Source organism: Cheilinus undulatus, linkage group 4 (assembly GCF_018320785.1).
Source record: "Cheilinus undulatus linkage group 4, ASM1832078v1, whole genome shotgun sequence".
NCBI lineage: Eukaryota > Metazoa > Chordata > Actinopteri > Labriformes > Labridae > Cheilinus > Cheilinus undulatus.
The window spans coordinates 11,373,523-11,398,307 of NC_054868.1; the positions used below are offsets into that span (position 1 = coordinate 11,373,523).

The 24,785-nt window shown below is 37.5% G+C and overlaps 1 protein-coding gene across 1 annotated transcript; it reads right to left on the minus strand.

Annotated features, from left to right (window-relative positions):
- Positions 1-4,614: 4,614 nt before the first annotated feature.
- ccdc40 (coiled-coil domain containing 40) lies at positions 4,615-24,160 on the minus strand. Its single transcript, XM_041785600.1, has 18 exons — positions 24,030-24,160; positions 22,310-22,406; positions 21,866-21,993; positions 21,521-21,608; positions 20,965-21,168; positions 19,577-19,734; positions 19,368-19,490; positions 17,300-17,421; positions 16,718-16,961; positions 16,406-16,588; positions 13,655-13,900; positions 13,322-13,535; positions 12,794-12,963; positions 12,615-12,706; positions 9,548-9,665; positions 8,082-8,279; positions 7,833-7,991; positions 4,615-4,866 (listed from the first exon to the last, which is right to left on the minus strand). The coding sequence occupies exons 1-18, from the start codon at positions 24,126-24,128 to the stop codon at positions 4,615-4,617; spliced, it is 2,895 nt and encodes a 964-aa protein (XP_041641534.1). The 5' UTR covers positions 24,129-24,160.
- Between the last annotated feature and the right edge of the window lie 625 nt (positions 24,161-24,785).

Consider the following 24,785-nt stretch of genomic DNA (forward strand, 5'->3'; position numbering starts at 1 on the left):
CCTGACTTCAAAGAGAGATGGCTGCGGGCTGCTGGGTCAGTGGGCACAGATAGAGAAAACACACCTTCAAGCTGCAAAGACAGTTGTCACAGTCATCCTGGGGGATGATGCACTGACTGAAAGACGCAGAGAGGCACTTTACAGTGACAAGGCTTTTTCCACGCCCTGTTGGTGTTTGTGTCAGCATGTGTCCTGTTTATGTGTGGGCGTGTAGGAAAACCTGTAAGACAAGCCCTCAATGATGCAGCTCAGCCAGCGACTGCCTTGCTGAGGAGGGCAAACAGACCCTTCAGACACAAACACTTTTCCCATCACACTCCAGGAAGCTTTGTAAAATAGTTTGCTTTATGTTTGCCAAATGTAATCAGACTTTACATTTCTATTTGACTGTATTAATGAATGAAGAATGTTTTTATGGTCTGTTTACGAACAATGACTCTTCCTGACACCTCAGTGCAACAGAGCATGCAGGTTTGCTTTAATAATTCCTAATCACAGTAAAGCAAACACACATACCACACTGCTGACAGGTGCAAACACAGAGCTATGACGTTCAAAGTCTCCGTTACAGAGGGAAATAAGGCCAGACGTGTTGTTTAGCTTGGCTTTGCTTTGACAAGATTAAAAGACTTTTTACTGTTAGCTTACTCACCACCTTTGGTTGTAAAGTTGCTGTTTAACATTCTGTACAAATAAATGCAAACAAATTAAAGCCCTCATGGAAACATAGTGTAAACGATAGGAGAGGAATGACGGGAAAATCTATTGAACTCACCAGTGAAAGGAAATATGAGAATTCAAACAAGCTTGTCTATGACTTGCATGTGCTGGTAAATGTCAGATTCAAAAAATGCAACATGCATTAAAATGACATGTAAACTAACCAACAGGCATAAATGCACAACCTCATAGCACTCTAACAAGTGACAGGTAAAGCTCATTAAACCTACAGAGGAATAAAAAATATATATAATTTATTGTTCTCATGAGTCTAATCTAAAAAATTCAAACCTGTTGCTGTCTAAAGTACAAGACCCAGAACCCTGTAACCTGAGCCTCTTTCAACAACACAATGCTTGCTTTTCTGCTTTAGATTGTACTATTGTACACAAGGGGTTTTCCCAATGAGTATATTTGATAACATACAAGGAAGACAGATCAGTGACATAACAGGGGGAAAACCAACCTCTGTCCTGTTGTTCAACTCTTACATGAGGGAAGTGAAATATAGAATTACAGACATCAGAGTTGTTGAAGGTGCTACAAATACTTCTCATGATACAATAGGAGGATTTAATAGTTATTTTTGGGACTGCAAAAGATCATTTCACACTACAAAGCTCACCGAGGATTTGTTGATTTTATGATGAGAAAAGTTCTGTACATGGTGGAGAATTTTTTTACTGGTCCAAATCTGAGGCCATGGTCCTCAGTCGGAAAAGGGTGGAATGCCAACTCCAGGTTGGGAATGAGATCCTGCCCCAAGTGGAGGGGTTCAAGTACCTTGGGGTCTTGTTCACGAGTGAGGGAAGGATGGAGCGGGAGATTGACAGGCGGATTGGTGCAGGGTCGGCAGTGATGCGGTCTCTGCATCTGTCTGTCGTGATGAAGAAAGAGCTGAGTCGAAAGGCGAAGCTCTCAATTTACCGACCGATCTATGTTCCTACCCTCACCTATGGTCACGAACTGTGGGTAGTGACCAAAAGAACGAGATCAAAGATACAGGCGACCGAAATGAGTTTCTCTGCGAGGTGTCTGGGCTCTCCCTTAGAGATAGGGCGAGAAACTCGGCCATTCGGGAGGAACTCGGAGTAGAGCCGCTGCTCCTCCGCGTCAAGAGGAGCCAGATGAGGTGGCTCAGGCATCTGGTCCGGATGCCTCCTGGACGCCTCCCTGGTGAGGTGTTCCAGGCAGGTCCCACTGGGAGGAGGCCCTGGGGGAAGACCCAGGATACGCTGGAGAGACTATGTCGCTCGGCTGGCCTGGGAATGCCTTGGGATCCCAGGGAAGAGCTGGACGAAGTGGCCGGGGAGAGGAAAGTCTGGGCTTCCCTGCTTAGGCTGCTACTCCCGTGACCTGACCTCGGATAAGTGGAAGAAGATGGATGGATGGATGGATGGATGGATAGATAAACTGTTGTGTTTTTCTAAATTGCAAACTGAAAGTGTACTGTGCCATAAACATGCTGTTCCTATGATAACAACATTAATCCATTTCTAACAAATGAAGTCTGCTTCTGTGTACACCTGGTCTGAAGCCAGTGAGCACTTTCAGGAGGAGTACTATTATTTAACTTAACAGATATGAAAAAAGGCAGCTGGAAGATGAGACCAAGAACCCTTCTATACCATTTACAGAGCATTCAGAAACTATCCAGACCCCCCTCATCCCCCCTCTTTTTCAATTTTGTTTTGTTGCAGTCTGATGCTACAGTTGAAAAAATTTCATTTAATTCTAGTGCTGCCGAAAGATCAAAATTTTCCCCGTTAATCTCAGGATTACTTTTTGAAATCAAATAAAATTAGTTCACTAAATGTAGATTGTAGTTAGTCGTGATTTTTTTCATGTGAATCTACACTCAGTACCCCATAATGACAAAGTTAAAACAGAAAAAGAAAAAACTGAAATATCACATTGACATAAGTATTCTTTGCAAAAACGCTTTAATTTTACCTCAGGTTCCTCCCAGTCTTTGATGAGATGTTTTTACGCCTTAATTGGAGTCTACCTGTGGTAAATGAAATTGATTGGATATGATTTGGAAACACACATCTCTCTAAAGAAGGCCTCACAGCTGACAATGCATATCAGAGCAAGGCAAAGATCTGGGGAAGGCTCCAAAAAAATCTGTTGCACTAAAGGCTACCAAGAACATAGAAGCCTCCCTAATTCTCACATGGAAAAAGTTTGACACAATCAGAAACTCTTCTGATTTCTGAGGCTCAGTCAGAGAGACCGTTAGGTTCAGGTCACCTCTCTTATTAAAGGTCACATATTTTACCCCAAGAAAAAGTTTAAAAAAGGAAAGTTTATAATGGTCTCAGAGGTCCCCAAAACATGCCTGTGAAATTTGTTTCTAAAAAACACTCCAGTATTGTATTTTTGTATGTCTAAAAACCCCTCTGTTTCAGCCCCACCCCTCTCAGGAAATGGATGTGGCTTATGTCCAATTAGTTTCATTTACCAGAGATGGAATCCAATCAAGGTGCAGAACCATCTCAGCAACAATGGGGAGAAATGGGAGGAACCAGAGCTAAATTTTAAATATTTCTGCTAAGGATCTGAATACTTACATCACTGATATTTCAGTTTTTTCTATTGATAAATATGCAAAAAATAAAAGATTCTGCTTTCAATTTGTCATTATGGGGGACAGAGTGGAGATAAAAGAATAGAATTGTTTTTCTTACAGTAGCTTCAGGCTGCAAAATAACAAAACTGACAAAAGTGAGGGGGATCTGAATACTGTCTGAGAATTGAGTTTTAGTAAGAAAAGACTGTGTTCTTTATTTTCAAAGCTCCAGAGAGTATACACACATGTTGTCAGTAGTAGTGACATATCCATGTTCCTAAGGCACTATGCTTCAGCTTATCTTTCTTATGTGAAAGGGATTTTATATCCTTGGTAATGTGTTTCTCTTCTGTTACACTTTGCCCATACATTTGCAGGAAATAGCATTTTTAAAATGAACTAAATGTACTGATATCTCAACTGTGTGTGGGTGTTTTGTTCAACTTCACAAACAGTACCTAAAATGTCCTATTCTCTTATGAAGAACACTTTTTCAAAAATAAAATGTGACTTGCAGAGATAGCTCTTACCACTCTTTGATAATGCTGCTGAAAAAATAGCTAGGGATCAACCCTCTGATGACAAGAGGTGCTGTGGAAAGTCTGAACAGTGAAACCACAAGAAAATGCTTGAAGAAAGCATGCAATCTGAAGAGCCAGTTCAACAGCATTACACAAATGTAGTTTGTTGGCCAACTTTGGCAGAGTCCTGCTTTTGTGATTTTTTAAATCAATCAGTTTGCACATTAGAAGTTATTTATTTTATTGCACTGTTTAACAATCAGTTTTACATTGAAATACAATTAAACAGATGTTTTTCTACCTAAAGACCTGTTTTCCAAACTTGCTGCTTATCTGCGCCTCTTCAGTCTCACATATAGCTTGGAAAGAGTTGAGAACAATAACATTACATTAACAATAACATTACATTAACAATAACGATAACAATACCATTTGAAATACAACCTTTGAATTTCTCTTTAAATATCACCTGAACCAAACCAACAAGGGGACACAGCTGTTTATTCTAATATCTGAAGTATACACTGCCTATTCATCAGACTCTACAATAATTATAAGTAGACATTTGAATTTTGTGTAGAAGCAGGCCAAAACATTTTAAAATTCTAACAGGTCATAGTTCTGAAGTGCTGCTGAATTAACCCTTTCCCTGACAGCAGACATGGTGTGTTTGTAAATAAGAAAGGACAGATATTCTGCAGCAGACTACAATAGCTTCAGGGGGTTTAACTAAATCCAAGAAACAACAAGAGTCTTTACCTTGCCTGTACTCTCTGTCATGTCTACATCATACTCCCATGCTCAGGACATCTCCTTCTCCAGGAGTGGTATGTTAGCTGCCAACGATAGTGACAGCCTACGCAGTGCCCCCTGGTGCTGAGGGGATTCCTGACACACGCGGTGCACGATGGTGTTGACAGCATGCACACGCTCCATCCCTCTTTGCAAAGGAGCATCAATGGATTCAGGTCTGGATACAGCTCGGAAGGTGCCCTCTTTCACCTGCTGCAACTTCTTGGCCCGGCCCTGAAGGGCTACTAGGCGATACAGGTTCTGTGGGGTGGAAAAGATGATAATGAGTGGGGAATTGCTTTCCAACAGTGCCCCACAAAGTGGAACAAACAATGAGCAGTTATGACTGCTAGTCTTGGTGTGGGGGAGTGGTTTTCAGGAGCGGAAAAAGTGATGCACATGCCAGTAAATTTACAGCATTTTCAAAATGACCTAGATGTGTGTTTAAATAAACACTCCCGCCTCACCTCTGTTAGAGGTATAAAACAATAACAGGCAACAGACTGATTGTGCATCCTTCAGTCCGGAGACTGTCTGACTCACCGTTGTTACATTTATTAAGTAGCCTAACCCGTTTATGACTAATTACTATATTAAGACTGATGACAAAAAATCTGTCCAGAGTTAGAAACAAAGATCTGATGAGCACAAAGACTGTTGAAAATTATCTGTAAATTAATCCATTGATAGAAAATCAGTTGATATAATTCCAAACCAGTTTTGAGAAACAGGTATTTCTGTAACATACTATGTACAGTTAATTATATAGGAAAAAGATATTCAAATGTAGCTCAGAGAGCAAAGATGGGAATGGTTAATCCATTCATGTCATTGAGTGTATGAGGAGTTTGTTGGTACGACTGTATGTGATTAACTTTGAAATGCGCATGTTTTTGTGTGGAGACATGCTGTTCAAAAGTTCCAAAGTATTTTTTAAGAAGTCTATTAAGCTGAGAATACAGGAACATATAGAGTTTTTTTTTTTTTTTTATTCACGTATCTGGTTTGTTTCTTACTATTTGGACTCTTCTGTGGATGCATGTTTCGTCTCTTTGCAGGTCTTAGTGTTAGCTCTGTTCCGAGTGATAGGTCAGAGAGTAGGGTACACTTACTAAAGCAGATAACAGCCACCTGAACTGTGAAATGCAATACTTAAACATTTTGATTCAGTTAATCAAAGATGCTGTTGAATGTGATGTACTCATGCACAGATTTAATGATGTGTAGGTGCTGTATCTTAAAACAACTGCTGGTTGAAATATGAACTGTAAGACCATTTTCAGGGGAGCTTGTGTGTATGAGAGGACTCACTGACCAGTAGATAAAATCAAACTGTAACTTTTCGGATAAAATTGCTTAATCTTTTTTAAATTTAGACAAAGACATTCCATATATGTTTCGTCCATCAGCTGCACAGGTAAACAGGACACCACTAGCTGATACATAAAAAAATAAGGACATCATGGGTACATTTTTCCAGTAAAATGATTGTTTTCAGCAAATTTTAAAGTTATAATAAGACTAAGCTTGAAGGCAGATTTCTGTTTGCATGTGACACAGTGTCTGAAATTAGGCCACGACACTTTAATGGTGATGGCAAGAATTACATGAGTGCTATAATCTTAACTTAAAAAGTGAGGGAGAAGAATCATGCTCTCACGAATCATACAGCCAAATGTAAAGCATTATTATGATGAAAAATACCCAAAACAAATTCTTGGAAAATAAAATAAACAATGAATTCTTAAGTAGAAATAGTAAGAGGCTATGAAACAGCAGTAGTTCTGTTGACAGAGAACTTAGAGGAGCTAAACTCTAAACAAGCAGGTGCATCTCAATAAATTAGAATATCATCACAAAGTGGATTTATTTCAGTAATTCAATCCATAAAGTGAAACTCATATATTATACAGATTAACACATACTGATATACTTCAAGTGTTTATTTCTTCTAATTTTGTTGATTGTGGCTTACAGCTAACGTAAGCCATATACATATACAGTTGCAATCAAAATTATTCAACCCCCGTTGCAAATTAGGTTTATTGTGAAAATATACAGACTTTCTGCTTTTTGCAATGGACAAATCAAACAAAAGTAATTAAAATAGCTCTACGTAATGAATGCTTCAGGTGGTTTCCCAGAATTCAACTGAAAATACAGCTTATAATGACATCACCAGTCTCTAAATTCTTCAACCCCTTCATGGTGAGAGTCTTTAGTACCTAGTAGAGCACCTTTTTGACCTGCTGCAAATGAGATGCATATCCAGACACCAGCTTCTAGCAGCATTCCTGGGGAATCTTAGACCATTCCTCATGTGCAATGACCTCCAGTTCAGTCATATTCTTTGTCAGTATGCTGCAACCACTTTCTTCAAATTCCACTGGAAATTTTCAATGGGGTTCAAGTCATGCAACTGTGAAGACATTGCAGAATCTTCCAGGACTTCTTATGCAAGCCTTGGTGAAATCAGAAGTATGTCTGGGATTTTTGTTCGGTTGGAGGGTCCAGTGATGCCCAAGCTTCAGTTTCCTCACAGACAGCATGATGTTTCCTCCTAGATTTCAATATACTTCGATGAATCCATCTGTCATTCCACACGCTGCAGGTTTCGAGTGCCAGAGGATGCAAAGCAGCTTCAGAGCATCACCGAGCCACCGCCGTGCTTAACTGTGGGCACAGTGTTCTTTTCAGTGTATGCTTCATTCTTCTTGCAGCTAGTGAAGCCCTTGATTAGTTACATCAGGTATTCTTGAAACAACACAAGTTTTGCATATTTGAGCTGTTGTGAGGGATTCTGTTCAGAGGTTGAATAATTTTGAGACCAGAAAAGTTAATAGTCAAACTATTTCAATTGCTTTTGTTTTATTTGTTCATTGTAAACAGCTGATAGTCTGTAATTTTTTACAATGAACCTCATCTGCAATGGGGGTTGAATAATTTTTCAAAACTTTGTGTTCATCTAAACCTTTAAAGTGACTCTTTGAGTATTGGTTTGGATGTGTTTGGGAAAACAAAACAACAACCCCAGCTTACAAAATGCTAAATTAATGGTTGGGATGCACTCATGCACTCACAATGGACTGGATAGACTGTATTGCAGAAAACAATCAGTCACACATAAGCCTGTACAAAACACAAATGCACAACTATGTCAACAGTCACTGAAAATGTTGGCAGGAACAAATGTCTTGTTAAGCATATATGTTACATAAAGTTCTTACACAGTCTTTGGTGTCCTGGAGATGAACAATCTCATGTTCCAGATCGAAGTTGGTTCTGCGGAGATCCTCCAACTTCTGCTCCTGTTGTGTAATCCTGTTGCTCAGGCTCACCTTGCTCTCCTCTAGGTTCCTGATCTCCTGGTCACACTCACCCACTTTCTAAAATTGTTCATATTCCAAAAAAGAAATTGTTAAAACATGCATCGCACACATGGACAGTTAAAAAAAAAAAACATAAAAGCATCATACCTTGTGTGTGTCCCGGACCTTGCGCTGCAGCCCCTGTATTCTGCGCTCAAGATCGCCTTTTCTATTCTTTTCTCGCTGTTTACTGGGATTGTAGACCATGGCCTCTCTGCGTAACACTAAATTCTCCCTCCTTGTCACTGTTGCTTCACTTTCTTTAAGCAGTCGCTCCCGTTGCTTCATCAGTCGGTCGAGTCGAATCTGCACAAAAACACATGTTAAATGGAGTCAAAACATTTCTTAAAAAAGAATAGCATACTAACCATGGTTTGATAGTTAACACATTTCCCCTCCCAAAATAATCACAGAGGCCAAGCCATGCAGTTGTTCACTCTCTGCCATTGAGTAGATAACTATGTAACAACATAAAGCCTTACTATATCATGAATTTATTCATTCATAATCCAATCAGTCTACGGTCCTGCTTAAGGAGCTCTTAACTGCTTTTTGTTGGACAAAGTGAATAAACAATTTGGTACTTTGGTGGTGGGAGCCCTTCTTTGTGATGAGTCTACAACACTGTAGATTTTCTATAAAAATCTCTGTAAACTTGTCATATATGGGAAGGCAACATGTAAGTCCTGATGCAATAGTTCTATTAATTATCAATAGTACACATTTACAGTAAAACCATGTTTGACATATACAGTGCTTAACAAATTTATTAGACCACCCTAACCCTAACCAAAGTAAGGTTTATGCCACAGCTGCCCTAAATTAACAGCATTGGTAATTACCAAAATCATTTTTTTTGTTTCTGCAATGGTTAATACACCAATATGTAGAAGCTCTTTGACCAAAGTGATATTTTGAATGCTAAGATATAATTATTATTGTTATCCATGAATTTTCAAATTTACTGACTTACAAAAAAAAAAAAAGAAAAAATATTAAAGCACATTATTATTTCTTGATTAATATGTCAAATTATAATTATTTACTTGCATTCTTGAAGAGAAAAAATAGTTTTAGCGGTTGAATGTTATGCTTGATTAATTTCTGACTCTGAGAAGCCCAGTGAGCCGGCTCAAATTTGGGTGAATTCAGTTTCAATTTCCTCATTCCTGTTCAAAATGGTAAAACGTGGAGAACTCACTGAAAATGAAAGAGTCCGCATTAAAGCACTCCATGATGCTGGACGGTCTTTGAGACAAATATGACAGGTGGTCTAATAAATTTGTTAAGCAATGTACTTTCATTGTTTGTTTAATCTCATGAAATTCAGAAACAGCTGGTTCTCAAACATGCATTTAGCTTTACAGTTACAGGAGAGCTGACGGATAAACAACAACAAAAACCTTAAACTTTTAAGTTTGTTCAGAAGGTGTTGGCTGTTTCTTTCAGTATTCACAAAGTGTATGTAAGTGTACACACATTTAAGCACTTATTAGCTAATTAACTATGTAGATGACCACTCAGTCTTGAGTTTAAAGTCTTCAGAATAAACATCATGAGCTTTATGACACTACCTCCATACGGCGTATCTCAGCCTTCATTTCCTGGACCTCTCCCTGGCTTTCCCTGTTCACAATAGAACGAGTTTCTTTAAGAATTTGGATCTTCTTCTCCCAAAGCATTATCTGCTGCCTGTTCAACAGAGTGCATGCGAGAAACAAGACAAGAAGTAAGTGCTTGGGGAAAAGACAAAATTTGTCAAACATGAGCTGCCAAAACTAATTTAAAGTCACGTTCATCCATTTTTGGATCCAAAACTTTTACATTGCTAAATTGCTATATGTATATGTCTCAACTTTTGAATAAATACCTGGGGTAACTGTTTTTAAATCTGTTAGATAAAATAACAACATACAATAGCATACAGTTGTCCAGTTTTTGTGTATAGTCAGGAACAATTAGTAACAGTAAGGATACATTGAATAATAATTTTGTAGACTCCAATGAAAAGATAAAGTATGTAGGAACATGGTAGCATTACCACTGGGAGTCCAATTACATCAAGATATGAGTTAAAGTAATAACCCTGGAGCATTTGCATGGCAGTGCATTGTTTAGTGTTGTTGCCTTACAGTAAGTTTCAGACAAGGCCTTTCTAAGTGGAGTTATCATGTTTCTTCCTATGTACAGTTGAAACCAGAAGTTTACATACACAGTATAAAAAGATGCATTACATTACATTATTTCTATTTGTTTAATGCCAGAATAATGACAGAGAGGATTTTTCAGATAATTTTTTGTTACTTTCTTCAAAGTCAGAAGTTTAAATGTACTAAGATTACAATACTTTTAAACAATTTGGGAAAGCCCAGATAATGATGCCATGGATTCGGGAGCTTCTGATAGGTTAATTGACAACATCTGAGTTAATTGGAGGCACATCATTGGATGTATTTTAAGGTGCTTCCTTGTGTGACATCATAGGAAAATCCAAAGAAAACAGCCAAGATATCAGAAAGAGAATTGTGGACCTCCACAAGTCTGCTTCATCCTTGGGTACAATTTCCAGATGCCTGAAGGTGCCAGGTTCATCTGTTCAAACAATAACATGCAAGTATAAACACCATGGGACTGTCCAGCCATTATAGTGCCCGGGAGGGAGACGGGTTCTGTGCCCCAGAGATGAACCTGCTTTAGTGTGAAATGTGCGTATCAAAGACCTAGTGAAGATGCTGGCTGAAGCTGGTAAGAGAGTGTAATTATCCACAGTGAAAACAACCCTGCACTGACATGGGCTAAAAGGCCACTCAGCGAGGAAGAAGCCATTACTCCAAAAGCAACATAAAAACTCCAGAATACAGTTTGCAAATGCACACAGGGACAAAAGACCTTAATTTCTGGAGACATGTCTTTTGGTCTGATGAAACTAAACTCAAACAGTATGGCTGTAATAACCATTGTTACATCTGGAGGAAAAAGGGACAAGCCTCCAAGCCTGAGAATACCATCCCGACCGTGAAGTACGGGGGTGGCAGCATCATGTCGTGGGGGTGTTTGCTGTAGGAGAGACATGTGCACTTCACAAAACAGATGGCATCATGAGGAAAAACATGATGTAGAAATATTGAAGCAACATCTGAAGACATCAGCCAGGAAGTTAAAGCACAAATGGGTCTTCCAAATGGAAAATGACCCTAAGCAAACCACAAAATTAGTTACAAAGTGGCTTAAGGATGACAAAGACATTGTTTTGAAGTGGTCATCACAAAACCCTGATGTCAATCCTGAAGAAAATTTGTAGGCAGAGCTGATGAGGTGTGAGCAAGGCAGCCTACAAACCTGACTCAGTTACACCAGCTCTGTCAGCAGGAATTGGCCAAAATTCCAGCAAACTCTAGAGAGAAGCTTGTGGTAGGATACCAAAACCTTGTACCAAAGTTGTACAGTTTTAGGGAAATCCACCAAATACAAAGGAAATGTAGGTAAAATTCTGACTTTACTGAAAGTAATGAAAGATTCTCTCGTTATTCTGTTATTTAGCAAATGGGAATTATTTTGGTAATCCTAACTGACTAAAACAGGAAAAGTTCAGTTTGATTTAATGTCAGTGAGAAAAAACAGTTATGTGTCTTTTTATACAGTGTATGTAAACTTCTGGTTACAGTTGTAGGTGTGTTTTCTCTCCAAATAGTCCCGCTTCCTCACACAGACCAAAGTCATGATCCATGACTAAACAAGACTAGGTTAGGCTATCTGGGATGCCTGCTGAAATGTCTGAAAAATGTCAGTCACTCTACAACAGAAATGCTGTGTGTGACTATAGCGATATTTTGCTTGTAAATAAGAAAACAACAAACAAGAAACAATTATGGTAAGATAATAGATTATGAATGTATTAAGATGAGGACAATATGGGCTGGCTCTCCCCAGATAGAACTTAAGATATTCATGTAATAACTAAAGAAAATAAACAAAAGGTAAACATTAGTTCCCTGGAGGGATTAAAAGTAGGGACTGATACAATACAAGATAAGGAGCAAATACTCTCCTGTTGGTAGGTGTCAGGATTCACATTGTTAATGTAAGGTCAAGGTGTCAAACTGGATGACAATTTAAGAGAAAATTCCAGCATGATAGTCTTGTTGAGTCGTGGTTGTGGGATGTCACACTACAAGACTGTTTGTCATTCCCGACATTCATGAATTGGCCTAATGTTTGACAATTAGCTGCAACAATGCAGTTGAGCCAAAATCTGGCTAAATTCGTGTAGTCTCAGCCAGCCTTTAGAAACCTACTTAAGAACAAGTTTTAAGAAAAATTTTGGAAGAAATGGTGAATGAGGCCCAGTGTTAGTACAGTAAGTTGACCTAACTCAGAGTTAGGGTGCCCAAGCAACATAATACAGCACAAGGTGATGAAAAATATGTTTTATCTGATTTACTTTAATTAACTTTTATATTTAAATTTTCACCCTTGGTTGTTGTCAAACATATTAAGCCAAGTTTTGGTGTTGTCAGGTCCTAATATTGTAAAATAAACAAAGATAACTAGCAATTTTCTTTTTAAGATGAATACTACATGAGTATATAAAATACATAAACTAAGGTAGTAAAAAAGCAGGAAAATGTAGATGTGACCCACTGAACTTCCAGCAGACAGTTGAGGAGTGTCTCGTTTTCCTCCTGGGTTTTCTCGTATTTCATCTGCATCTCAGTGCACTCCCGTTCAGCATCCTTCAGACATGATCATATTTAGGGTCATTTAAGTATAACTTACAAAAGAGAAAATGATTATTAATAAAACAAACTTTTATGACATGCCTTTAGTCTGTGCATGAAGTCTGTCTCCATCAGTTCATTCTCCTGCTCTAGTGACACGCTAAGCTGCGCATTCTTGCCGATCAGAGTGTTGAGCTTCAGCAGGTCTCTTTTCAGCATCTTTGTATCCTTATCCAGCTCCGTCTCCTCACGATGTTCTATTGCCAACTGACCTGGTTGGATTTGGAGATGGTGAAATGGTAGCTAATCAGGATTCTTAAACATTTTGATCACTTCTCTGTGGTTTTTACAGACAATATCTCTTGTAACTAAATATAACTATTAGGAGAATAAACTTTTAAAATCCAAATGTAAAGATGAACCTTATATCCTGACTACATATGATGATGTATTTCCAACATCCTTTCATGTCTCCATATGTTAGTCACTATTACTGCTGACCAGTCTTGTTAATTTACCGTGTCTCTATGTGGAAAGTGCATCATGCTCTCTCCAAATACATAAAACTGTTATCTGTTAATTGGTTTGCACATACATGCTACTTTAAAAGTACTTCCTACTGTCACTTACTTTCCAAGCAGATCTTCTCCTTTTGCAATCGTGTGGACTCTTGCTGCAGTTTGAACATTTTCCTGCTGTTGGTTTCTATCTTCTGGATTAACTCCTCTAGTATCTCCTGCTTTTGCCTCCAGAACTGCTTGACTCTTGTTATACTTGCTTCCAGCTCTGCATTCTGAGACTTCAATTCCTCTATCTTGATTTGCTGAGGACTAAGGTCCTCATGCTGGGAAAAAAATGCAAATAAACCTCAAAGCGAAGGTAGAATTTAAATACCAGACTGTAAAAATATTACCACATAAATGAATGAAGGCCAAGGATGACTGCTTTCTCATTTACACTTACCCCAGTGCTGGCGATAATCTGATCTATTTTTTTGTTACAGTTAGTTATGCTGGTCTCTCTCTGCTCAACGAGTTTGAGAAGGGAAGAAGCCTTCTTCTCACTGGTTGTCAGTATCTTGCTGCTCTTTGTGATCTCTTCATCCAGGGCTTCCTGGATGAGAGCCAGGCAGTCCAGATGTTGGATGACCTCAGTGGTCTCAAGATCCACAGCTGCTATATTGTTTTCCAGCTGGCACAACTGAGAGACCTAAAAGGGATGGAGATTACATGCAGAACAGAAATAAAACAGTATTATTTGTCTTTACTGTTATTTAGCTATTATGAAAAGGGCTAGAAGAAACAAATGTATTAAGAGTCCATTATGGTCCTAACAACAATGAGCAGCCACAGGTTTGATACAGTTTTCCTAATTTCCGGGATTAAAAAAACACAATTCTTACAGGTGTTATCTCAGCAAAAGCTTTTTTTTTTTTCATAATTCACTGGATCTAATGGTACTGAACAAAGCTCACCAGAGTTGAAAATAAACCGTGAAATAAAAAAACTGCTTTTGCCATCTGGATAATCTTGGCTTTAAATAAAAAAGTCTAAGTAACTAATGACTACTGTGGTGTACAAAAGCTTTCCATGAAGAGCAAAGCCAGACGTGTTAAATCTCCGGGGGTAAGCCCAAATGAAGGGTAGTCTAGGGGCATTGCTTCTCTAGAATTATTTTGCCTATCGGCCAGTTGTACACACTATTCTAACACAAATTCAAAAGAAAAAAAACTAATTTAAAATGCTGACAAACCCAGGGATGTAGCTAGAGATTTTGGGCCCCTAGAAAGAATATTACACAGGGCTCCCCTTAGCCGGCTAGCGAAGCAACAAATGTTGCATCTTTTTTACTAATATCTATGCATTTTGATGTATTTTTTAACCATAATTTCCCAATTTATGAGCAATTTTTTTACTATGGCTTAATTAAATTTACTTGCATTATTTTGTAGTGTTGGACCACACTATTTGGACATTTTAAAGAGAGGGGCCCCCCAGAATTATATTTTACTCGTTTTGATACAAATTTCAGTCTGTTGACCGATTCATTTAGTAACTTTTGACACAATAATGACACTAATTATTAAGAAAAATTAAATAAAAACACACTTTTCATATGTGGAAGCCCATTTCTGCCACTTAAAAAAGAAAAATGTGGAAGTAGGGGAATAAAAAAAGAAATCCAAAGTCATATTTATAAGATTAAAATGTACAATCATGAGATAGAAAATCATAATTGAAAGATACAAAGTCAAAATTATGAGATAAAAAGTCATTTAGTCAATTATAACTTTTTATGTCATATTATTGACTTTTTCCATTCATAATCTTGACTTTGTATCTCATTATTATTACTTTTTCCTCTAATCCTGACTTTTTATCTCATAATAATGACTTTTTTTATCTTATAATTATGACCTTTTATTTCATAATTATGACTTTGATTTTTTTTTTCCAGACTAGCTGTACTTTCACATTTTTTTCTTTTGTATTTAACCCAAATGGGCTTCCATACAGGCATCTCAAGGACCCCTCCCAACTTTGGGCCCAGGGAATCAGTACCCCTTTTCCCCCCTGTGCTACACCCATGGACAAACCTATGCATCATAAGGGCAAAAATGATACCTAAAAACCTAAATTGCTTACATCATTTTTTCAAGTGTTATTATCATCAAAATAACGATGCACCAAGTTGAAGTTCACCAATTTTCTCTTCTGCTGTCTAAAATTGTTTTAAGTTTATATTTTAAGTTACATTGCATAAGAAGGGCAGGAATTTGTTGAAAAGGTTTACAAGTGAAACTGTGGATTTTTAAACAAAGCAACATTTGGGGTTACATACACTGCTTAACAAATTTATTAGACCACCTGTCATATTTGTCTCAAAGACCATCCAGCATCATGAAGTGCTTTAATGTGGACTCTTTCATTTTCAGTGAGCTGTCAACATTTTACCATTTTGAACAGGAATGAGGGATTTGAAACTGAATTCACCCAAAATTTGAGCCGCCTCACTGGGTTTCTCTGAGAGTCAGAAATTAATCAAGCACAACATTCAACCACTAATTCAATTTTTTCTCTTCAGGAATGCAAGTAAATAACTATAATTTGACATATTAATCAAGAAATATTCATGTGCTTTACTATTTTTTTTTAGTTTTTTTGTAAATCTGTACATTTGAAAATACATGGATAACAATAATAGTTTTATTTTAGCATTAAAAATATCATCTCGGTTAAAGAGCTTCTACATATTGGTGTGTTAATCATTGCAGAAACATAAAAATGTTTCTGGTAATTACCAATGCTGTTAATGAAAATGTGTTAAAGCACTGTATATTGATTCATTCACAAAAGTTCTGAAAACTGTGTTTTTTGAAGAATGTTGGACTAGTGTTTCACAACACAGCAGTACAGGGCTTTATCTAATCACAGTGAGTGAGATAAAGTTAGAGAGGTTTGGGGTTTCCCCCCAGGAAATGTATGCAACAATATGTGGGGGAAGATGATTAAAAATCATGTAAGGTTGGCTAGAAAACAAAGATTGGATAAGGACAACTTTTGTATATGGAGGGACTCTAAAAAGGGAAGCATGAAAAAGGACTTTGCTCTAAGAGTACTGAGGCTACACACAATATGACTGATCAATAAGTCTTGAGCACTTCCCAGACAAAATATTTCACAGCCTCCTCTTGAATCCTTTTTCCATGTTTACCTTTTCCCTCTTTAGAGCGGCTGTCTTGCTAGTGAGCCTTTGGGAGTATTTGGCATCCTTGGTGTGGGTGAGCTTCTGTTGCATATGGGTCATGATTTTGTCCTCAAGCTCCAGACGCACGGCACTCTCTTTTTCCAACTGCTTCCTCTGATCATTCACTTCAGTCTGGAGGGTACTGGCTTCCTAAATGAAAGAGTAGTTAGGGCAGAGAGAAAAAGAAAGTAGCTAGACACTGCAACAGGACACTTATATTGTTAAAATGGCTACAGAGTTGTTACAACTAAGGCCTCCACATATCCTCTAGTTTGCTACCTTAGACAGCATGGCATGGGTGTGCTCAGTCTCATTCAGGGTGCGAAGACAGGTGGTGTAGCGGGCCTGCAGAACATCTTGCTGGGCCTGCTTCTGACTTATCTGATTTTTCAAAGTGTCGCATTCCATTTGGGACCAGTTAAGCTGCATGGTTAGTATCTCATTTTGCTCCTGCTCTTCAGTGACAGACTTCTTGTACCCATCAATCTCTCTGTCCAGTAAAATCCCCTGGTCTGTGACAGCTCTGGGAGAGGCAACAGTTGTAAACATGAACAGGTATTTGCCTGCCTTCCTTTTCCTTCTGAATATAAATGAGATTTGTATCTTTTTCCAATACTGAATTGCATTTCTACAGATTCTTAACACACTGGTAAATACTGACATACAAGGACATCTGAGCCACACTCATAGTAAATGTAGTTTTTTTATTTTCATATGTCTTTTTGATTTATATTTAAAACAGCAATCTAGCAATATATCACAGCAGAGACATCATCCTCATGATAATGTAAAAAGTATTATTAAGAACTATAATCAGTTACATGTATATGCACACAGTCAGAATATTGCCCTTATTCTCACCCCATGGCCTCCTGCATTGCACTGAAGGCCTCATCTCGTCTCCTCAATTCCACCAGGCTACTGTTCCACTGCTGCAGCAACTGCTTGCGAGTCATAGCCAGAGACTCCACTTCCATCTGAGCCTGCACAAAGACACAATATAAGAAGGCATGTTTCTTGACTGATAGTGGATAAATATTTCTATCTCTTATATGTATATTAAACAATGAAACTCACTAGAGATCTGCATTATAATAAAGATTTACATATAAATTTAAATGAATGTGCAAACCAACAATACAAAATGAGATTGTGTATTGAATTGAAAACTTAAGATTTGCTTTATGAGAAAAATAATTTGCCCTAAGGGGACAGATGGCAGTCCCTTTTATTGTTATCCTTAAAGTAAATTTTGTGTGGTCAAGAGACTGAAATCGATCAAACCTAATCAATAACGTACTTTCATAATAATATTAATATATACCATATTATTGTCCGTATTTTCTCTTGTGAATAGATCCAATAATTTCTTAACCTTAATATACCATACTTAAAACAAATATCTCTTTTTTAAATCATTTTTTTGGAAACTTTAAAGCTAAACTAATCAATATCCATACAGTAGCAATTATATCTAATGCCTAGGGAGTCTCTTTACAGACAGCAATTAATCATCACAGTATGTTGTAGCTCAACAGACTGCCTTGCATCTTTTATTTCAGTATTTTGTTTTTCTGCACGGCCTTTTTGATTTTTAAGCAAAGAGATTTACATTATATGGACAAAAGAATTTTGACCACCGGACCATTACACCACCAGGGAACAGGGAACACTCTCAGGGGACTTATCTATCTGACTGCCAAACAGAGAGCCGTCATCTGCCATTCCACAGAACACGTTCCTACTACTTCACAGTCCAGTGTCGGTGTGCTGTACAACACTCCATCTATTGCTTTGCATTGGACTTGGTGATGTGATGCTTGCATGAGGCTGCTTGACCATGGAAAATCACGAAGATTTTTTTTTGCAAAGGTGGCATCAAACCACAGTACCACACTTGAAGGCACTGAGCTCTTCAGAATGACTAATTTTGTATCAAAAATGTTTGCCAATGGAGACTGCATGGCTAGATGCTTGATTGTATAAATCTGTGGTAACAGGCTGATTAAAACACCAGAAATCAAGAATTGACAGGTCTTGCCAAATACTTTTGTCCATATAGTGTAGATCATAAAGCAACCAAAGAAAAAGATAGTCTGATGAAAAATAAGGTCAATTTAGTGGCTCAAAGACCATATTTATCTGAGGAGTTGGAAGAGGTCAGAAAGAGCAAAAGGGAGGGTGAAAATTGGACTTGAAGCTGTCTAAGTGCAGACACAGAGAGACCGACAAGCAGCCACTCTTACATTCAAACTTGCGATTTAGAATCATCATTTACACAAACACACATGTATTTGTAGGAATCCGAGCTTTCAAAGAGTACCCATGCAAGAACAAGGAGAACATGCAAACTCAACCCACTCGCAGTTTGGACAAGGAACCTTCTGATGCATAGCAAAAGAGCCAAACAAAGCACCACCCAACATTGGACTTACATGCTTTGTTTGTTTAAGTCAAATTAATTCTATTGTTGTGTATAAGATATTAAAAAAATGAATGGATATAAAACCATGCCACTGTTGCTAAAAAAACATACTATAGCCTGTTAGACATTTTTCTAAGTAACCAGACACATACCCCTAATAGGAATTTAATCCACAAAATTAAAGCAGTGTTTTGTGGAGGTATTGCAAGTTCCATGTGAATTTGTAACAGCATGCATTTTAATGTGCCAGTGTATAGCAGGTATTTAAATATTGAAGCATCGAAAAAAGAGCCATCTCCTAAAACAGCAATGTAAATTTTTTAAAGCGTTAAAACCCAATGAAAAAAACCATCATTTTATTATAATAGCACACCTTAATATGCAGGTTCCTTTGAAGCTTTACACATCTTGGTCAAAAGTTTCCATATTGTTGCGGTATAAATAGTTGTACATATTAATTATACATGCAGGTGGATACTGTAGTATATACAACAGGATAGTTACCTTAGAGAGAGCCTCTTTGACTCTCTTTGTCTCTTCTGCTTGGGCGCTAGCCTGGGCATCATACATGTCTCCCTGCTGCGTTACCCTCTCCAATTCTTCCGTTAGACGCTTCACGTACTTATCCTGATAACAAAGGAGTATTTTCAGTTAATAACAATGTCAATATATGATAACTCCTTATGTGACAGCCTTGTTTTTGCCCTGCCCACCTGCTTCAATTTCTGCTCCTCGGCCTGATTCTTGTCATCTCCTGCTTTGCGTCTAGCGTTCTTCATAACTTTCACATTTGAGTGCAAATCCTCACTGACTCCTTGTGTGAAGACCACTTGTGCCATCAGCTTGTCTAGCTCTGCCTGTTGTTTGGACACTAAAGAAGAGAAAGACAGTAGTCATAATTGGCAGTATGTATGAATTCAGTGTGGAACTGTTGCACCAGTATTGCTGAGACAGGACTGAAAATCGTCTGTTTTTGTAATCAAGTCTACCAGGCAGTCACTATGATGCTGTTTGGAATACCTCTCAATAAGTTTTAAACTCTAAAATCTCTTAAAAAAGCATACCTACTATCTAATTGCTGTTGCTTAATCACTCTTCAGAAATAAAACTGCCATCAACTTTATATATTATATTATAAGATCATCAGATCTTGTAAAAGTTTATGGAATGGGCTACTAATGTACTTGTGGAATTAGTGTTTATTTGTGTATTGTTGTTGTTCAGTGTTCTAATGTAGGTGCAATGTTGCTGTGATAGCAGCAGTATGTGCAGCAACTGGAGTACGAGACAATTTTTCCATTTTAAGACGTACTGCATCTTCAGTTTCGAACCTGTGTGACAACAGTTTTTTTTATTATAATATGTAAATTAAGCTTTCTTGGAGCATTCTGAGAGTAGACTATGAAGAAAAGAACCATATTCCATAATGTAACTGAATGGAAGGTGTTATTTTTTTAATTAAGAATTCTAAAAGTAACTATTCTAAAATCTTGAAATATCTATTTACAAGCAACGTATAACTGCCAATTTCAGGAAACTTCCAAGTCATTAATTCTGATTTTAAAACATTGATGTGTCAGTGATCATAATGCTGTTGCAGCTGGTCAGCCATATCTCACAATAATTGAGTTGTATTCATTTCATTAATTTATCTCCATCATTCTCAATGTAATTCAGGTCAGATCTGGCAGAGTTTAAAATAATCTCATGTGCGATTAAATCAAAATATAGAAAAAGCAGAAAACTAGACTACAACCTCTTTAGATGAATAGGCTTTAGAATAAACTACAAAATCTAAGACCTTAAAGTTTCTCATTTAAGACTTTTGAATATGTTTTAAAAACCTGAATTTTGGCTGAGTACTTTTTAAGACTTTGTGGACACCCTGATTCACCCCTGGCCGTGTGTTTAATATTTTGGTATTTCATATATGTCCAGGCTTGTCTTTCAGACCGTTTTGTCAGAATTTTTTGTTTCTTAGAATTGTTTATCATTCTTCTTCTTTTTTAATAATTTCATTAAAATTATTGACACAGATAGAGTTTAGTGTTTAGTACAAAAATGGATCGACGACAAGAAAAGGCTGCCAATTCAATCTCACCTTTGGCTTTGGCTTCACTATTCATACGGCTAACACTGGAATAGTGGGCCTTCATCACCTCCAGCTGATCCAGTGCCTGCCTGAGCTTGGCTTCAGCCAGGTCCTTTGAATGATTGCGGTCCTCCAGCCTGGCCTGGGCTCTGGCAAGCTGCTCCTGAACCTTGTACATCTCACATTGTACCTCTAGATTGTGTTTTTCCCTTACTTTCAACTTTTCACGCTAGGAGAGTAAGAAAGAGGATATAAATTAACACTTTTAGTCTTTCAAACAGCATTTATTTGACTCTGATTACTGATTTTTCATGAACAATTTCTTGGCAACATATATTCTTGTTGTCATTATTTTTATGTTTCTGATTGAAAGCAACAAATATAACAATAAATCAAAATACAACTTAATTTCTAAAAAGGTGAACAGCACCATCTGCTGGATGCTACGTGTAGATGATTGTAAACTTCATGAAGATGTCCTTTTCCTGTGCATATCTGCTTGTGAGAACTAATAAAATAAAGAGAGAAGCAGAAAACAAACTGTGTCTGTTTAGAGAAAAGTAACCAACCTTTTCCTCCACAGCCTGGTTAAGCCTCTCTAGCTGCTTCATGAGCTGGATGTTAAGAGCAGCTTGGTATCTTTTATACAGGGGCTGCAAACAGATCAAACATTGTATCAAAAGAATGACAGAGAGCTATTTAAATTTAACCAACTGATTGGTTATGTCTAAAAAAATCTTGTCTGTATAGTACCAATATAGCTTTAGTGGACATTTCTGCATGTGTTGGTAGGAAAGATACAGCTAATATATGGGTTTTAGCAATTACTCTAATATACCTGACACACAGACAATGATACCATTATTGCATTTAAGAGTCAATAACACTACATCATTTTGAAGCTACAGACATGCTCAGGGTCAAGAACAATGAACTCCTCCTCTTCTTCTGGCAGTGGGTCATGATCATCCATGTCTCCTGATTCATTAAGGTTTGAGAGACCAGGTATCAGCGGCACCTGGGGAACATTTTCCAGCACTGAAAACAGAAAATAAGATATCAATTAATCTATGACAGCATCTACATGGGAAAAAATAACATCTCTATGTATGAAATACATTTTGATTGGACATATGTCAAAAGTATCTCTTGTCTTTCTATGACTGTCTTCTAAAGTATGGTGTAGCAGGCCTACATGAGCTGTCTTTCCTTCACTGATGTATCTAAGTGGATTTATGCACTGTATATATTTTTTTCTTTAGGTTAAAAACATGTATTTACCTGTGTTATAATGTGCCACACTGTATTGCTCTATATCACTGTAAATTACAAGCTGGGTTTCTGTATTACCGACCTGAATTAAAGGCTGCAGTGGTAATATAATCATCTGTACCACTGTGGTCAGAGTGAGTATGGAGGGTTGTGGCATCTTGCTCTGGTCCTGGCTGTCCCTTTAGGCCCAAGTGAGACACAGACAGAAAGCATGTAACAACAAAATCTTTGGCACTGATGATGACTTAGATCAGTTGTTCTCAACAACTGTTGGGTTGGGACTCAAAAGTGGCTTAGAGCTTTTTTTCTGTGGGTTGTTGTAATTGTGTACAGAAGCTGTAAACAGACATAAATCCTTTTTTGTACTCTGTTTTCCCATGATTGAGAGTAAATATTGATTGTTTTCTTGAGATCTTGACTTATCTGTCTCATTTTCTCTGGATAATCATGACAATGTGTTCATTTCTCAAAAAAGCATCCATGCATGTTCTCTCAGGGCTGCCATAATTGAGCACTTTTAACTCTGTTTGCTTTTGCTTGTCTGTTTGATCAGACACATCTAAGGTCAGAACTGATAGCATTTTTAATCAGTATTTAAGACGGATGTATGGATGTATGGCCCACGTTATGCATGCATAATCTAATAAGTCCTTACAGAAAAACAAATACTAAGCCCTTACAAATTAACATTAAACTTTACACAAAAAGTTAAAATAAAAAAAACTGAAAGCATACACAATTTAATCCAGAAAAACTAGATTTATAACTGTACAAAACTAAAGCCGTGTTTTTGGAGGTATTGCAAGTTCTGTATGATCTGTAACAGCATGCATTTTAATGTGCCAGTGTATAGCAGGAATTTAAACATTGTCACATAAAAAGCTGTCTCCTGAAACAGCAATTGTGCATTTGAAATGTTTTTAGTCTATGAACTGGTTACTATGTGCTGCTGCCCTCCTGCCATGTCACAGAAGCATGGCCAGGGAAGAAAAAAAGATTTTGAGTCTGTCAGTGGAGCAGGATTGAGACAAGAGTCTTGAGCATTTTAGACTTTTATCATTTCTGTTTGATTAGATATAAATTGTATGTAACAGCTTAACCTTTGTGTTTTCTTCATTTGGATTATGCATTTATGGTCCTTGTGAAATTTGACCCACCCTGGTTTATAAAGAATAAGCATAAAGTGTCAATTTTCTCTTAATAACTCAAGGGTTATACTTTTGTCTTCAATTCTTGTCCAGTTTTGCCTCATTCACATGAGATTATTTCTCATCTTTGAATTTTAAAGTTTTTTTTTTTTTTTTTTTTTTTTTTTTTTAATATTAATATATTTTCTATGGCAGAAAATATTAATACTTGTCCTTGTGGGTCAAAAATGACCCAGTCTGGTTTGCCCTAATATAAAGCATATGCACAATCTTTTTTAGGCAACTGTAATACAGCCTAGTCATTCACACAAACTTAAAACTTCAATAGTTTGATTACAAGCACATAAACAAATGATAATGATGAATTATCAGCAACTGGCTCATTTCACAATTTCGTCAGCATGCTGTCTGCATGTAATGTTAGTAACAATTGTAACAACACTACATTACTAACACTATTACTAAACTATACACTAACATACTTAAGTACGCCTCAATTTCCTGTAAATTATTCTAGGAAGAGGGTGGTATCATCTGGAACCGATAATAAATATCTTTTTTACTCATGGCTGAAAAAAGTTGATAAATGAGTAAAAACTGCAAAGCAGCCCTCCACCAAACCGTTACTTGACTTCCTTTGATAAAACGGTTTACCTCTTGAGCAGGTGGTGATGTTGCTCCACAGTCTTCTACAGCTATAATTTCTCCATCCTGTGTTTTGCTGTCATTGTCATTCTGACCGTTGCTTTCCATCCTTTCCTCCTCTCTTTCTCTCTCATCGTCCTCTCCAGCGGCGCTGTCCATGATCTGCAACAAGCAACAACGCTCTCTAGTCTGAAGCTGGTAGCTTTAGCATGTCTCAACAGAAAAAACTGTTGGTTCCTTTCTTTCACTTTCTTTTACACTCCGTAACTTTAGAAGTACGTGCCTTTTTGATACTGTGGTAAGCTTACCTGCCTTTTCAGGGTTGTGGTTAAAAAAGTTAACTTTTTCACGCTAACGTTAACTTGTTAGCGGTTAAACGGTAGTTCTTTGAGAGACATTCAGAGACGTTTACACAGATTAAACTGCAGTTATAACAGTAGACAGTTAGGAAATACCTTAGTTGTGGAACAAAATACTAAAATACAACTTATGTCGGGACATTAAACTGCTTATATTTCAGTTAACTGAGATAACACCTACGGTGTTGTTACTTACCACCTTGACAAGATCACCTAACAACTGTTGCTAGGCAACCGCAAACTTCCGTTGGAAGATGGGTAGCTCTCTCAGACCGGAAGTACTGGTTAATCTCCGGTGGAGAAACACAAGTGAAATGGAATTACGCTTCTTTGTTAATGGGATATTTATGGTTTGTAGACACTCGACAGCACCGAAAAAAACCAACATTTGTCCTATAGCAGTTTT